Source organism: Astyanax mexicanus, unplaced genomic scaffold (genome assembly GCF_023375975.1).
Source record: "Astyanax mexicanus isolate ESR-SI-001 unplaced genomic scaffold, AstMex3_surface scaffold_31, whole genome shotgun sequence".
NCBI classification, from domain to species: domain Eukaryota; kingdom Metazoa; phylum Chordata; class Actinopteri; order Characiformes; family Acestrorhamphidae; genus Astyanax; species Astyanax mexicanus.
Genome location: NW_026040041.1, coordinates 4,269,395 through 4,287,373, shown reverse-complemented (window position 1 = coordinate 4,287,373; position 17,979 = coordinate 4,269,395). Strand labels below are relative to the sequence as shown.

At 41.0% G+C, this 17,979-nt stretch overlaps 1 protein-coding gene and 1 pseudogene across 1 annotated transcript; both read left to right on the top strand.

Moving 5' to 3' along the window:
• Positions 1-2,590: 2,590 nt before the first annotated feature.
• On the top strand, positions 2,591-3,660 carry LOC125788851 (uncharacterized; annotated as a pseudogene).
• A 4,295-nt stretch (positions 3,661-7,955) lies between these two features.
• On the top strand, positions 7,956-17,048 carry LOC125788850 (class I histocompatibility antigen, F10 alpha chain-like). The gene is made up of 5 exons (XM_049472727.1): positions 7,956-8,019; positions 10,265-10,549; positions 10,637-10,924; positions 13,038-13,312; positions 16,977-17,048. The coding sequence occupies exons 1-5, from the start codon at positions 7,956-7,958 to the stop codon at positions 17,046-17,048; spliced, it is 984 nt and encodes a 327-aa protein (XP_049328684.1).
• Positions 17,049-17,979: the final 931 nt, after the last annotated feature.

The following is a 17,979-nucleotide window of genomic DNA, read 5'->3' as shown; positions in this document are numbered from 1 at the left end:
TCACCTCAACTTCACCCAGGCGGCGCGGCCGCCCCGCCCACACTCCCTCCAGCCGCTCCACCCCCCCCCGCCGGAGAGGCGGGCCCCTCCCTTTCCACCCGGCCCATTACCACTCTTTCTTCTGTCTTTTCTCGCCTTTCTCCTCCCTTCGTTGCTCCTCTTCCTTCTCTCTCCTCTTTGCCCCCTCCTGAGTTTTCCGCTCTTCCCGCCAGTGGCCTCGTTTCTTCCTTTTTCCCCCCCGTTTCTGTTTCCGCCCCCTTGGTTCCCGTTCCCGCCCACAACCCCCCCGTCCACCGAGTTCCCCGAGTCCCCCAAGCCCCCCGAGTCCCCCAAGCCCCCCGAGTTCCCCAAGCCCCCCCTGTTCCCATTTCCTCTGATCCCCCCCAGGCCGTTCAGCAGCTAACATCACTTTCTCTTCCTTTCACTCTCTCCTCAGGTGCTCCGAGTGTACAAGCTGCCCAGCCTCTCCTCCCCACTCCTCAGGTCCACGACGGCTCCTTCTCCCTCTCCACCGCAGCTCCCGCTCCGCCTCCAGCCGGCGCCCGCTCCTTCTGCCCTCCTCTGGTTCAGCCATCTCTACGCCAGCGAATTCTGCAAGGTGCGGACTTTCCTCTCTCCTACGTCCATCAGCTGCCGCTGCGGCGCCCCGCCTTCTCGATGTCGGGGGCGTATCGCTCACGCTCGGATCTTCTGAATCCCGCGCCTCCAAGATCCTTACCGTGCCTGAGTTCGCTCTCGCGTTTTCTACCTTCCGCGATGTTATCTGCGCTGTTTTCCCTGCCCGCCGGCAGGAACTCGATGATTACCTGTCCATCATCCTTGACATGGCTGTGCGATACGGAGGATCGGGATTTTATGAATACCATCGCCTCTTCTCCGCACAGGCGGCTGCGCGCCTGCAGCAATGGAACATCGCTACCTATTGGGGCACCCTGAACCTCGAGCTTTATTGCCGTATTTTCGCTGGCCGTCCTTCCCTCTCCTGCGAACTGTGCGGTCAGCCGTCACACCCCGTCTCAGCCTGCTCACTGGTGATCTCTGCTCCTGTCACCGCTCCTTCTCCTGCCCCCCCCCTCTCTCCTTTCACTCCCCTTTGCCGGCGCACCTTCGGCTGCACCGCGTCTCAATACCTGCAGTTCTCGCGATTCGCGCGGAAGGCGCCTTTATTTTCTCGGGACTCAGGCTGTGTGCAATAATTTTAACATGAACGGGTGCCGTGCATCTTCGTGTCGTTTCCTGCACATCTGCTCCTATTGCGCTCAGGCTCACGCCCGCCCTTCCTGGCCCCACCATCCCCCCAAGTTCGGGCGGAGCTGACTGCTCCGCTATCTGTCAACCCCGGTAAACGTACCTGAACTCGCTGCTTGCCTGTCTTCTCACCCTGACCCTGTATCTGTACGCTACCTACTCGATGGTTTCACTTTCGGTTTTTCTCCTGGGCTCGTTTCATTGCCGGACTTTTCTTTCTCGGCTCCCAATCTCCTGTCAGCAGAATCTGAACCCGACGTTGTCTCCTTTCTCCTCGCCAAGGAGGTTTCTGATGGTTTCATGGTCGGCCCCTTTTCCTCTCCCCCTTTTTCTACTTTTCGGATTAATCCCATCGGCATTGCCACGCGCAAATACTCGGGGAAGAAACGCCTCATCATCGACTTATCCGCTCCCCATGGCTCTTTTGTTCCTTCCGTCAATAGCCTGGTGCCCAGTGACGAGTTTTCTTTGTGCTATGCCCGCGTCGATGATGCGATTTCCCTCATCAAACTCGTCGGACGCAGCACTTGGATGGCCAAAGCAGATATCGTCTCAGCTTTTAAGGTCTTACCCATCCATCCTGACTTTTGGCACCTATTTTGCGTGCGCTGGAAGGGGCGTTACTACTTCACCACCCGGCTCGTTTTCGGCTGTAAGAGCAGCCCCAAGATATTTGACTGTTTCGCTGAGGCACTGTCCTGGATCCTGCTCAACGTGTGTCGCATTCCCTATGTCGTGCACCTGCTGGACGACTTTCTGGTCCTCGACGCCCCGTCTTCTCCGCCCGCTCTTTGCATCACCTCCCTAGCATCAGTTTTTCACCGCCTGGGCTTTCCGCTGTCCGCCGAAAAGACCGTTGGTCCGTCTACATCGCTTGAATTTTTGGGGATTTTGCTGGACTCTGTCAACTTACAGGCTTCTCTTCCCCGCGATAAGCAAACTTGCATCTCCCAAGTTCTCTCAGAGTTTCTGCAACAGCCTCGTTGCACCAAGCAGCAGCTCCTGTCGCTTCTCGGGCATCTGAATTTCGCCATGCGCATCATCCCACAAGGTCGCGCTTTCATTTCCCATCTCCTCCTCCTCGCTTCTTCAGCTACATCCTACTTTCAGTTCGTCACCCTGGATGAGGCTTGTCTGCCCTGCTATGGGGACACGAATGGACGCGACGCGTCATTTTCACACACTCTGATAATCTAGCCGTAGTAAACGCAATCAACAAGGGTCGGTCAAATTCCCCGTCCTTAATGCCATTGCTCCAGAGGCTCACGTGGCACTCCATCATGCATCAGTTCATTCTCAAAGCTGTTCACATTCCTGGTTCATCTAACCCCATTGCTGATTCTCTGTCTCGTTTCCAATTTCAGAAATTCAGGACCTTGGCTCCACTCTCAGACCCTCATCCAACCCCAGTTCCACCTTATTCGGACACCATCTTCCCGCTGCACATGCCTTCTACAATTTGACTCTCCAATCCCAGGACCTCATTCTTAACGCCGTTTCCCCTAACACTCTTTCAACTTACTGGACAGGATGGCAATGTTTTCGTCGGTTCCACGTTTTTCTTTCAATCCCCTTTCCCTCCTTTGATCTATTTAGCACGGCCAACTTCCTCACCTTTACCAGCTCCCGCCTCTTCATTCGATCATCCTCCCTCAAAGTTTACCTGTCAGCTATCAACTTCTTTCATAAACTCCTCCATGGCTCACCTCATCCTTTCATTAGTCATCCTCAGATCACACTGCTTTTAAAAGGCATTAAAAGGAGCTAACCTCCTCTCACTCACAAACGTCTTCCCCTAACCTCTCACATTCTCTCCTGCTGCATTTCCACTCTACGTTCCGGACAATATTCTCCCAACATTTCTCAAACCTTGAGCTAGCTTTCTTTGGTTTTCTCAGAGTTTCAGAATTTACCACTCCTTCCACCACTCATCATCCCTCTCTCCACCCCTGTCTGTCTGATATCACCATCCTGGACACCGACACCCTCATTTTCAACATCAAGAGAAGCAAAACTAACCAATTTGGTATATATACTCCAGTTTACATATTCAGACTTCGTTCATCTCTCAGTCCTTACGAACCTCTCCAGCTCTACCTCCAGTTCCGTCTCTCCCAAGGTGCTCGTCCTCATGACCCCCTGTTTATCAGCGAATCCGGTTCCCCTGCTACCAGTCATTGGTTTCATTATCACCTCAAGAACGTACTCAACCTCAGTGGATTCAACCCCGCACATTTCTCCGCCCATTCTCTCAGAATCGGAGCAGCCACTACAGCTTCTCACCAAGGTTTACCTGACCACACCATTCAGATCCTCGGCCGCTGGTCCTCCCATGTCTATCACAGCTACATCCGCACTCACGCCCGAGACCTATTTGCTGCCCACGAACTTCTAGCTTCTGTATTTCCTTAATTCCATTAGTTGCCATACTTTCTTCCATTGTTTTGGGGTTTACGCTTGAGACCCACTCAAGCAGTACAGAACTGTGCCCAAGCATACCTCATACAGTTCACGCCCCCCCGCGTCGTCTGGCGCGATCCATTATGGCAAACCTGTATTAATTACACCTGTTTAAACTCGTAAAAATCCACCAATCACACTCCAGCCTCTCCACCATGACCAAGATCAAATATCTGTCTAAGGACACTTTACTGTATTGTTGGGAGCAAACTGCACCATGTTTAAGGGAGGATGGATGAGGTCATGTAGCGCAAGATTTTGGCCAACAACCTCCTTCCCTCAGAAAGAGCATTAAATATGGGTTGTGGCTGGGTCTTCCAACATGACAATGACCCTGTAATGTCTCTGTAAGAAGCATTTTAAGTTCTTGGAGCGGCCTAGCCAGTCTCCAGACCTGAAGACCTGAAGGAGCTAAAACTCAATGTTGCCCAGCGAAACAGAGATCTGGAGAAGGTTTCTGTACCAAATATTTAGTTTTATTTTTCTATTGTAACAAATACTTATCAGTTTGATACAGTTTACATACTGATCTACCAAAATGAAAGGATGTGTGTTTAAGGAATGGTAGAAATGTACGTTTTTGGTGATGCTAACACATGTCATTTGATATTTTCTGCTGGTTTTGACTGAATTTTCCAGCATTTTTCTTTACATTTCTAACATGAAGTTTGAGAAAAGTTTTAAATTCTCTGCAGCAAGCCTGGGCAATACACACACACACACACACACACACACAGCTTAATAATGCACTGGGATAAAGTTACAACAGAAGAAAAAAAGGTAAAAATTACATATACCTCTTATTTTAATGTAATTTAGCAAGCTGTTAAAAATTAGACTGGAATAATTCATTATCAGTTTGCTTTCTCACATTTCCCCACCATACTGATTAACGTGTGTATTGCAGTAATATTGTATTACCTGTTGTGTTGTTCAGAATACTTGAGTTAAGATGTTCTGATCTATAACGTTTTAATTTCAGTTTACTTTATTAATAAGCATCCTCAGATCGCATTGAGTGCTGTGTTTTTAATGTGTATATTTGATATATTTTAGTGCTTATGCATTGAATGTAGACAGAAGGGAAATTGAGTGTTATATTAAGTGTTACTCTGTGACTCAAACTGTTTAAATTGTGGCAGATAATAGCCGTTTATTTTCATCTTAATATTGATATAACAGAGTCTGAGTCCAGGTGCTTACTGTTTAAATATCAGCTGTTTATATTTTTTATTATATGTATTTTTACTGTTTTATTTTCTGTCACATTTTTACATTTGCTGGATGAGCTGAATATAGCCACTTTACCAAAGCCTTTTCATTTAAATCAACTATTGCACTTTTTTATATATATATTTTATTTGTATTTTTCTTTTACAGTGTATTTTATGTTTACATATTTGGTCAAAATGTTAAATCTATGCTGGAATTCTCTGGATTTGAACCAGAAATTAGAGAATTACCTCTTAAAAATAGAGAAACGTTATAATTGAAAGGATTGTCTATCAGTAACCCGGTACAGAATTGTTTTTTACCCTGTCATTACATATTTTGTATTTAACTTTTAATTCGCTGGCATCTGTAGCATTATTTTATTTCCTAGGGACTTCTGGTTACTTTACCTGCCCAGTGTTTCAGAAAGTGTAGGAGCAGTGTAAATGTTTATGATCTTCTGCTGCTTTTTTAGCTTTTAAATTAGATCTATATATTACTATATTTTTCTTGATGCACTTTTTCCTTAATTTGTAGCATAAGAACAGATATATAAACGTGTGGTTTGATGTTTATGGAGATTGGCAGCTTTTGATCTGATGCTGTATTCTTTATTATATTGTACTTTGAATTTCACTGAGTACTGTTTTTATTAATAAATAAAGGATTTAATTTTTGCTTATCCACGTGTCCCTGAATTAATATGATCTTTTAACGTTTGTAAAAAATGGGGCTCTGTAGAAAATAACTTCTTTTGTTGATACTTTAGGAAATGTCACTGACTGTATATGTATGTGTAACATATGGACGTAAAAATAAGGACATATTTAATATTATATTTAATAATAAAAATAATAATAATATTACAGTTACAAATTACTTATTTTCTTTGTGTTTCTGTTTTTTAAACAGTAACTTTTAAAAGATACACATCCACTGACAAATCTTAAGTTTCTAAAGATCAATCACACTGTCTGATTAAAGTTGAATTGCATGTAATTAGGTAATTTCTACCACATTACTTTTTTTGTAAAGTAAATGAAAAATAATATTTTTAATTATTTACTATATATTTATGTAGTTTATTTTTTCTTTTTTTTTTTCAAAAAATACCCTAAATGTGTACCTTTTGTACACATTTAAAAATGATGTTTTTCTTTGATTTTACCAAATTGAAAACCTCTGGAATATAATCAAGAGGAAGATGGATGATCACAAGCCATCAAACCACCAAACTGAACTGCTTGAATTTTTGCACCAGGAGTAAAGTAGCATAAAGTTATCCAAAAGCAGTGTGTAAGACTGGTGGAGGAGAACATTCCCATCAAGAGCTTACCATTTAGACAAGATCTCAATAGTTTAGTTACGTTCCACTGTGTTCCTGTTAGTGATATATATATTGCCTCAAATTACTAAAGTATCAAAAGTATTGATATTTTGATTTGAAAATCGATTTTAGAGCATAAAGATGTGGTATTGGAGGTATTGATATTTCAGAATCTATCTGCGCATCACTATTGTACGGCCAGTCGGTCACTCTGTAAATGCCTGGAGTTGTACCAAAGATAAACTGAAACTTAAGAATTGATCTTATCACACAAGTATCGATCAATACCAAATACCAACATTAGTATCGATACTATCAATGTTTTAAATCGATCCGCCCACCTCTAGTGGAGGGTCATCTATGGGGCCTTAGCCACTAATAAGCTCCTTGTTCACCTGAAGCCCCTTATTGATGACGGCTGTGCTTTTTATGGGAGGCCTGAGACTGTAGAACACGTGTTTGCTGTGCACCCTGTATCTGTTGGCAGGATTGTGTGAAGCGTTGGAGGTTATTTTGCTTTGCCTTTGTTTATTCTGGGTCCACGCTACTCCTCCTCTTTCTTTCAAACTTTCTGTTTGGACAAGCAAAGCTAGCAATCTGGCTCACAAGCATAATAATAACCTTTGAGATGAAGGTGTGACGGACCCTGAGCTGCTGTTTAAAGCCCTGGTCAGATCAGGTATCATCAGTGTGGAGTTCTCATATTATAAACTGAGGAACGATGTGCTAACTGGTGTGTTTAGGGACAGTGGTTGATGTGTGTACATTGGATTATTAATGTATGAGCTGTGTTATTTGTGTGTTTTTATTTTTATGAGATTTGGTGCATCACCTTTCTGATGATATTTTAAAGTTCATGTAAAAGTAAAAATCTCTCTTTCTTCTCACAGGGTGAGGGTCATAGCAATTCAATAGCAATTTCCAGGCCTGGATAAGTTTTGGAAAAATAAAAATACCTAGAAAGTCATGGAAATTTGTTCTACCAAAAATATATATATATATTATATTTTTATTATTAAAGACGGCGTATCAGTATTTTATTTAATACATTTTAGGCCTACTATTATCAATTTTGATTATAGTTTTAGTTGATTGTTGGTTTTATTGTCCATGTCTGCACTGATGTTTTAAAAATCGTATGGTCATAAAATTTTGCCATGAAAATATCATGGAAATGTATTGGTTAAAACGTGTATGAACCCTGTTCTCGGTTTCCCCTCTATCGGTCTCTCTCTCTCTCTCTCTCTCTCTCTCTTCTTGATTTCTCCATCTGTCGGTCTATTTATCTCTTCCTCTCGCTCTCATCTCAGTCTGTCCCTCTATCATCTTTCTCTTCCTCTTTTTCTCTCTCTGTATCACTCTCTATATTTGTTTATCTCTCCCTCTTTATAATAAACATCTGAGCATTGTTACTTTTTGTGCTATAATAGTTTGTAAAATTCTTATGATTGATATCATAAACGTACCGCTGATGTTTCCAGCATTATTAAATATTAAATATTCTATAATCTCTAAGTATATAGGGGCGTTTTCTCCGTTTTACTGTAATTCTAGGCGGGTAAATATGTAAATATGCGCGCTGAAGCGTGGGCAGTTTGAACTCAGAGCTCAGAGCTCAGAGCGGAAAAACCAGCAGCGGCTTTTCTGAGGGGAAAAAATCCGCTTCTTAAACCGATTTAACCGGATCAGGAGCGGAGCGCGCGCAGGGATGGAGCTGTACGCGATCCTGTTCGTGATCGTGGTGTGCACGGTGGGGGTCCTAACCCGCGGCGGTAAGTCCCGAACCGACACCCAACACCCGACACCGACCCCGACACCGACCGCGACAAACGGAAACTAAAATATAGTATATATATTAATATTCCTAAATACCTGAAATACACAGAATAAAAGGATTATAGCAAACACAATTATTATTATAGACTATACTTAAATTAATTTGGTTAATGGTTATAATAATTATAATAATAATATAATTGGTTAATAAGGTTAATTCGTCATAAATGAGTATTTTACAGTAATTGTTAAACACGGCACTATCACACCCACACAAAGAAGTGTAACGTTAACTGTACACACACGTGTTTCTTTGTGTGTGAAATGAGACTTAAATACACTTCTAATACATTATTTATTTACATAAAACGCTTAATTATGTGTAAAACGCTTCTCAAACAGTTGCACTGTACATTAAGGAAATATATTTTTTATTGACTGCGAAATTTAAAACGTTTTTAAAAATATTATTTAAATATAAAAGCATTTAACATATATTTCTCTTCCATATGAGCAGAACAGCAACAATGGCTTCATTAAATTTGAAATATATTCATTCATTTTTTTGTTTCATTACTTTTCTACATATTAGACACATTTGTCACAGGAAATGTAATGGTTTGCTTTAGTATCAAGTGTTAGCTTCTTATTTAATGCGAATAATGTTGTAAAAGTGTACCTGTACAAAAAAATCAAATATATTGATTATATTTGAAACAGTTGCAGTACATTTTTGTGTATTATGACATTTTAATGTTTAACATTTAAATTGGTTTCTAAATTCATTTCACATATATTTTTTTCCATATGTGCAGACCAGCAATGGTATCATTATATTTGAAATATATTTATTTATCTATTTGTTTCATTACTTTTTTACAAATAAGACAAATTTGTCAGCGCATGCTGCATTAACACTCGACTGGTTTCCTTTAGTGTCAGGATGAGCGTTCTCCAATTTATTTAATGAGATTATTGTATATGATGTGTATTTCTTTACATGCGAAGTACACTTTAAATATATTGCTTATTCTCAAAATGACAATGCAATTTGTAGCAGTACATTAGGGATAATACATTTTTGAATGTATTTAAAATGCATTTTATATATATTTCTCTTTATGTGGGCAGACCAATTACATTATTTTATTATTAATCAATCAATCAGTATAATCAATTTATTTACACATTTATTTAGTTTGTTTACTTACTTACAGATTTATTTTATCACAGCTGGATTGTTTAGCACCCGACTGGGTTTATATTGTATCCGGACCAGTGTCATGCAGTTTATTTAATTAGATTAATGAGATTATAAGAAAATACATTTGAGATGTTCATACATTTCAACGTTTTCTATACACATATGTTACACATATTTACTTTACACATGGGTAAGCAGGCATTCAACAGTGTCAAATTTACATACATTATCTTAGTGTCTAGATCATCGATCTACGGTGGTGCTAAACAGTGTTTGAATGGCTGTTTCAGCCCATATGGAAAATTAATATATTTCCAGTATGCATTTCTAAATATATTTGCATTTGTAAAAAGTAAGAAAATAAAATCCCTAATATTTGGCAAGCAATTAAAAAAAAATTAAAATGTTTAAAATGTATTTCACATATTAAGAAACAAATGCCCACATATATACATTTTCTATGTGTGAAGAAAATGGTGTATTTACCATTCTGTTTGAACTCAGTCTAAACTGGTATATGATGTTCAAGTTCAGACAAAAAAAATCATACCCTGTACTGGTGAGACATCTAGTTGACCAGCTTAGCTCTTAACCAGCATTAAACTCCTGAGAGGGGTATCCAGTTAGTGTTCTGACACTGACTGTATTGGGCGCAGCAATGGTTGTGTGGACAGTTTGAATGATCTGTTTCTGCTCTCTCTTTCTGCTTGTGTGCTTCAACTTCCAGTCAGAACTAAACTTCTCAGCACAGGCTAAGAGCTAAGTCGGTAGGGAGTTGCTAATAGCAACAGTGCTACAGCTACATTTTCTGGGTTACGTTCATTGGATTTGCAATCTCAACAGACTGCCTATGTACCGTGTATTCTGCATGCGTTTACACGAACCGAACCGTGACCCCGTACCGTGACGGTTTGTAAAGAATACACGTACCGTTACCCCCTAACTGTACATGTTTTAAACTCAATACATTTAATATAGTTGTCTTATGTTGGTAAACATAAGACTTTTTAAAACCCTGTTTTAAATTTTCTTTACAGTATCTCCTCCAGAGAAACACTCCCTGTTCTACATTTACAGCGCCCTCAACAAAGACGTGTCTCTACCAGGAATCCACCAGTTCACAGCTCTGGGGCTGCTGGATGACCGAGAGATCGACTACTACAACAGTAAGGAGCAGAAGAAGATTCCTAAACAGAGCTGGATGATGGAGAAGATGCAGGAAGATTACTGGGAAAAAGGAACCCAGTCTCGCAAGAGTAAAGAACAGTGGTTCAAGGTCAACATGGATATTCTGATGAAGAGGATGAACCACAGTAACACTGGTTAGTGATTCATCAGATCTCATTGTTTCCTTCTCTCGTGATCTGTGTCAGTGATTGTGATGGTCTTTATTTTCTCCTTCTTTTCAGATCTTCATGTTCTTCAGTGGAGACACGGCTGTGAGATCGATGAGTCCAATGGAGAGGTGAAGTTTCTGAACGGGATTGATCAGTACAGTTATGATGGATCAGATTTTCTCTCCTTTGATAATTCGCACAGGGTCTGGGTCGCTCCGGTTCCAGCTGCAGAAGAAACCAAGAGGAAATGGGATGGTGTGGCCATCCTGAACCAGTACACCCAGGGCTACCTGGAGAAAGAGTGTGTGGACTGGCTCACCAAATTCATGGAGTACGGAAAAGAAACACTACGAAAACACTGTGAGTTTCCGTTTTTTCCATTTTTGGAAACATTGAAATTGTAACCCTGAGGTGAAGCTGGTACAGATTGTAGAAGGACTGCATGATACTGGGAAGAAATGCTTCTACATTGTGATATTGTAAGTGATACACACTGGTACTGATGCACTCTTGAGAGGAGTATCCTGTTAGTTTTCTGTTGATATTCTGAGTACTGGGCTAAGCAATAGACTCTCTAAAGGGGAATTCGATAGCAATAGACATTCAAAAGGGGGAATCCGAGTAGTGTTTTGATTATGCACACTGTATTGGGATGAATGATGCACTTTTTCAAGAGGGGTATCTGGTTAGTGTTCTAATGATACTTACTATACTGTACAGGGCTCAGTGATTAACTCTTTTGAGAGGGGTATCCGATTAGTGTTCTGATGATACTCACTATACTGTACTGGGCTGAGTGATGCACTCTTTCGAGAGGGGTATCTGGTTAGTGTTCTGATGGTAGTCACTGTATTGGGCTGAGTGATGCACTCTTTCGAGAGGGAAATCCGGTAAGTGTTCTGATGATACTCACGATACTGTATTGGAATGAGTGATGCACTCTTTCCTTTTTCAAGAGGAGTATCTGGTTTAGGGTTGGGCGGTATTGAAGTTTTTCATACCGTCGTCAGATTATATGGCGGTATACGGTGCAGCGCGCAGCGCCTCGCAGTCCGCGGAATTGCTTATATTTACAGCGCTCAAGCTAGCTGCGAAATAATGACAGAAAACTCTGAGGAAACTGCAGAATTCTGTACGGTATTAGAATATGAGCGCGAGTGAAATAGGAGATGAGGAATATTTAAGGAAACAGCTGTAACACACTGAACACCCCATGCTGCAGGATAAACTGATAAATTTGATCATTTCGGTGGTTGGTTGGTTGGTTAGTTGTTAGGGATTTATTGTCACTTCAGCACAAATGTGGTTATTTGTGGCGATAATTTTGGTGAAAATTAGTGAAACCTGTAGAGTTTATTGAGTTTTTGCTGTATGATCTCCTCACTGAGAATCCCCACCCCATAACCAATCAGGGAGCTCCAACTGCTTACCCCTCCTACTGCTCTTTCATTGTGGATGCGCAGAATGTCTTAAACGTCCGTTTTTCAAAGTTCAGGTTTGGCACGTCACGTGGTTAATATACCGTCACTATTTTACAATACCTTCACCATATTTAAATACCGTGGTATACCGAAATACCGTCATACCGCCCAACCCTAATCTGGTTAGTGTTTTCATAGTTTACTGGGCTCAGTGATGCACTCTTTCGAGATGGGTATCTGGTTAGTGTACTGATGATACTGTACTGTGCTGAGTGATGCACTCTTTCGAGAGAGGTATCTGGTTAGTGTTCTGATGATACTCACTGTACTGGGCTAAGCAATAGACTCAAGAGGGGAATCCGATTAGTGTTCTGATGATACTCACTGTACTGGTCTCATTGATGCACTCTTTTGAGAGGGGTATCTAGTTAGTGTTCTAATGGTAGTTACTGTATTGGACTGAGTGATGGATTCTTAAGAGTAGCATCTGGTTAGAGTTCTGATGGTACTCCCTGAATTAGGTTCAGTGATGCACACTTTTCAATCTGGTTAGTGTTCTAATGGTACTCAATGCATTGGCCTCAGTGATGCACTCTTTCAAGAGGGGTATCTGGTTAGTGTTCTGATGATACTCACTGTATTGGGCTGAGTGATGCACTTTTTTAAGAGGAGTATCTGGTTTGTGTTCTGATAGTAATCACTGTGATGGGCTGAGTGAAGCACTCTTTCAAAAGGGGGTATCTGGTTAGTGTTCTGATGATACTATATTGTACTGGGCTCAGTGATGCACTCTTTTGAGAGGGGCATTTGGTTATTGTTCTGATGGTACTCACTGCATTGGGATGAGTGATGCACTCTTTCGAGGGTGGTATCTGGTTAGTGTTCTGATGATGCTCACTGTACTGTGCTAAGTGTTGCTCTCTTTCAAGACGGTTATCTGGTTAGTGTTCTGATGATACTCACTATACTGTACTGGGTTCAGTGATGAACTCTTTCGAGAGGGTTATCCGGTTATTTTAAATGTATTCTTGTTCATTTTGTTTTTGCTTCAGCTCCACCAGCACTTTACATGTTTGCAAAAAGATCCAGGATTGCCCCAGGAAAGTTAACCCTGACCTGCCTGGCCACGGGCTTCTACCCCAAAGACGTGGTGATGACTATAAGGAAGTCCGGCACTGCCATTCCTGAACATCTAGTCACATCCTCTGGAGTCAGACCCAATGAGGATACGACCTTCCAGATGAGGAAGATTGTGGACATTCCGGAGAAGGAAAATGTCCAATACGACTGTTCTTTTACTCACAGCTCCCTCAAGGAACCAAAAATCGTACAATGGGGTACTACATTTTTTCGTAAATATGATATTTCTTACTGTTACCTGTTGCAGTTCTGGTCTTTCAGAGTTTAGAGTTATCAGCCTAATTACTAATTGTATTTAATAACCTGAATTGTGATTTTTGTCATTTATTCAAAGGTGAGGCGCCCGATACAACACCGGTCGCTGTGATTGTTATTGTAGCACTTCTGATTACGGCTGGAGTGTTGTGTGTCATCTTTGTTCTTAAAAAAAGGAATATAATAGGTAAGTTGAACTGCGCTAATGCTAATGCTCACTGATGTACAGTATATAATCATTGCATTATTATTATTGTTATAAAATTCTTGTTTTCTGTTCACTGTATCTAGAGGATGTGTTTATAGTTTAGATGCGTATCTTTTGTTACAGCAGGATGAAGGAATGTGTAAGTGTAAGCTGCTGTATTTATACTCTAATTCTATTCATTTTAATTGAACAGGTGCAGGTTGTCTTAATGGAGAAGATTCGGACAACAGTGAATATTCTTTAGCTCCTACAGGTAATGATTTTACTAGAAACTTCAGTGAGTAAAGCACTTCCATTTATTTACAGTAAGCTCAGATTCCCAAATTTCTCCAGCACTAAGGCTGGAGCATTAGCATTAGCGGCCAACCACTAGCACTAAGCAGCATATGCCGCCTGACAGCGCTACACTGAGGAACCCTGAATGTTCCGGTAAGCTAGGGCGCTATTAGCTAGCGGTTCGTCCCACATAGCTTCTGTTAATGCAGTACTAAATAATTAGACTGCAGGCTGATAATAGCCACCTCAGAACGGCAAAAGAGCTAGCACTTAGCACAGTTAGCGGCTAATGCTAATGCTGCTGCAGGAAAATTAATGCTGCTCTTTGGGAAAATTAAAGGATTTTAAGTGCACTTTATATTGTGAAAATACTAATTAATAATTAAATGAATTAATAAATGGCTTCTGCACATTTCGAGCTGTGCACGGCGTATTTTAAAGCAATTCACTGGTGCACTATAGATCACTAAAATAGAGCCCAAGGTCTTAGATGGGATATAAAGGTAGTAGAACAGCGGTTTTGTGGCAGAAGAGGAGAAATGGAATTTACAGGGTACATTTTAGCATTTTTACTTTATTACTAGAAATATGAGTTGTTTCCTCATTACATCGTATTGCATCGTGTTTTATCTTTTTTATATATTTATTCTTCTGCTGTTTTTCAACTTTTCGTGAATTGACAAATGGGACAGCTGCCGCCACCAATGGAGATGCTCTTCTGCATAGTAATAAAAATAGTTTATTTTTACATTTACAGTAACTTTATTCACATACAGTATGCATGCACTTAATAATCTGATTATTATTAGTTTACATGCACAAATAACTACAAAAATAATTAGATAATGCAGTAATCTGATTAAATCTGATCTAATACATTTTTAAAAGATGTGATTAAGAAATTGTAGAAACTTTGTGGATATTCTCCTACAGGTAACGGTTTTTACTACAAATATTAGAAATATTACATACAGATATGTATAATTTACACACATTTATGTTTGAATGTTGGGGACGTAGGGGAGATTGGAAATAGCTGACAAGTAGGGCTGCAATTTATTATTTTTTTAATAATCAAATAATCTTTCCTTTTTTCTATCTAATATTGAATCAGAGAAAAAGGAAAAAAAGCTAAATTTGATTTACAGCATTTTATTTAATAAACCAAACTTTAATAAACTAAACCGTCTCCGCACTGATGTTGTAATTGAATAAGCAACGCACAACCAACCATTATTACAAATATTAGCGTTTCCTTGAAGAAGTAAGCATACACTTTCACAAAACAGACATTTTTAGTAGTTTTAAGGGACACATTTGAGGGGGACAGCACAGCAACCACCTACCAACACCATAGCAACCACCTAGCAACACCACAGCAACCGTCTACCAACACCAACACAACCACCTACCAACACCATAGCAACCGCCTAGCAACACCATAGCAACCACCTAGAAACACCATAGTAACCATCTACCAACATCACCACTGAGCTGCTGGTGTATCTTTACCACCTAACAATGCCACAGCAACCACCTAGCAACACCACAACAACCACCTAGCAACACCACATCAACCACCTAGCAAAACCACAGCAACCACCTAGCAACACCACAGCAACAACCTTGCAACATCACAGCAACCACCTTGCAACATCACAGCAACCACCTAGCAACACCACAGCAACCATCTAGCAACACCACATCAACCATCTAGCAACACCACATCAACCACCTAGCAATACCACAGAAACCACCTAGCAACACCACAGCAACCATCTAGCAATACCATAGCAACTACCTAGCAACACCACAGCAACCACCTAGCAACACCACATCAACAACCTAGCAACACCACAGCAACCTCCTAGCAACACCACAGCAACTAACTGGCAACACCACAGCAACCACCTAGCAATACCACAGAAACCACCTAGCAACACAACAGCAACCATCTAGCAACACCACAGCAACCACCTAGCAATACTATAGCAACTACCTAGCAACACCACAGCAACCACCTAGCAACACCACATCAACAACCTAGCAACACCACAGCAACCACCTAGCAACACCACATTAACAACCTAGCAACACCACAGCAACCTCCTAGCAACACCACAGCAACCAACTGGCAACACCACAGCAACCATCTAGCAATACCACAGCAACCATCTAGCAACACTACATCAACCATCTAGCAACACCACATCAACCACCTAGCAATACCACAGAAACCACCTAGCAACACCACAGCAACCATCTAGCAACACCACAGCAACCACCTAGCAATACCATAGCAACTACCTAGCAACACCACAGCAACCACCTAGCAACACCACATCAACAACCTAGCAACACCACAGCGACCTCCTAGCAACACCACAGCAACCAACTGGCAACACCACAGCAACCATCTAGCAATACCACAGCAACCATCTAGCAACACCACATCAACCATCTAGCAACACCACATCAACCACCTAGCAATGCCACAGAAACCACCTAGCAACACCACATCAACCATCTAGCAACACCACAGCAACCACCTAGCAATACTATAGCAACTCCCTAGCAACACCACAGCAACCACCTAGCAACACCACATCAACAACCTAGCAACACCACAGCAACCTCCTAGCAACACCACAGCAACCAACTGGCAACACCACAGCAACCATCTAGCAATACAACAGCAACCATCTAGCAACACCACATCAATCATCTAGCAACACCACATCAACCACCTAGCAATACCACAGAAACCACCTAGCAACACCACAGCAACCATCTAGCAACACCACAGCAACCACCTAGCAATACTATAGCAACTACCTAGCAACACCACAGCAGCCACCTAGCAAAACCCACATCAACAACCTAGCAACACCACAGCAACCTCCTAGCAACACCACAGCAACCAACTGGCAACACCACAGCAACCATCTAGCAATACCACATGGTTCATGGCGAAGCTTTGAAAACACATTAGGCTGATTTACTGTAAACAGAGTAAACACTGTAAATCTGTAAATAAATATATTTAAGGTGAAAGAGTTTAAATAGATATATTATTATTATATTTTAGATGTTCTTCTCTGCTGTTTTACAGGTAATGGAGACACTAATGGAGCAGCGAATGGCGTTAATGGAACTTGTTAAATTGCTGTTTCATCATCTGTGACAAGCAAGCTATAACACTTGATCCTCAAAAATATATTATTTTCTATATTGTAGATTTTTACAATACTGATACTGAAGACATCAGGGGTGGGTTTCCCGAAAGCTTCGTAACGCTAAGAACTTCGTTAACTCGTACTTAAGATTGATCGTTAATTAAAGAGTGTTTCCCAAACCCGTGCGTACCTAAAGTACTACGTAAACTCGATCGCAGATTAACGAGTGCTCTCACCCAGTCGTTATTTTTAACGAGCTTCTTTAGGGGATCTCTACTTGCAGTTCAGCACCTTAAACACCAGGGACCGCCAATTTTGAGGAAGAAAAATGATAATTTCCGTGTTTGAAGCAATTATATTACATTACTATTAATTATAATCAATTATATTACTATATAATTATTAATATTATTATATTATATTATATTACTATTAATTATAATCAATTATATTACTATATAATTATTATTATATTATATTATATTATATTATATTATATTATATTATATTATATTATATTATATTATATTATTTCCCGTGTCTGCGGGTGCTCCGGTTTCCTCCCACAGTCCAAAGAAATTAGTTCAGGCTAATTATATGTCGGATAAAAATTGCCCCTTAGGTGTGAGTGAATGTGTCTGTGTGTCTGTCTGTGTCTGTCTGCCCTGTGATGGATTGGCATCCTGTCCAGGGTGTATACTGCCTTCAGCCCGATGCCGGCTGGTATAGACTCCAGCCACCAAGCATCGACCCCCCCCCCCCCCCCCCCCCGCGCCCCTTAACGGATAAAGCGGTTGACGAGTGAGTAAATGAGTGAATAAGTTATATTATATTATATTATAATGCCAACTGTGGCTTGTAGTCTAACTGGGCAATCAAACCCACGAGTAAATTATTTAAATCCAGATTAGCGATGATAGAAGTCTTGACATTAATGCT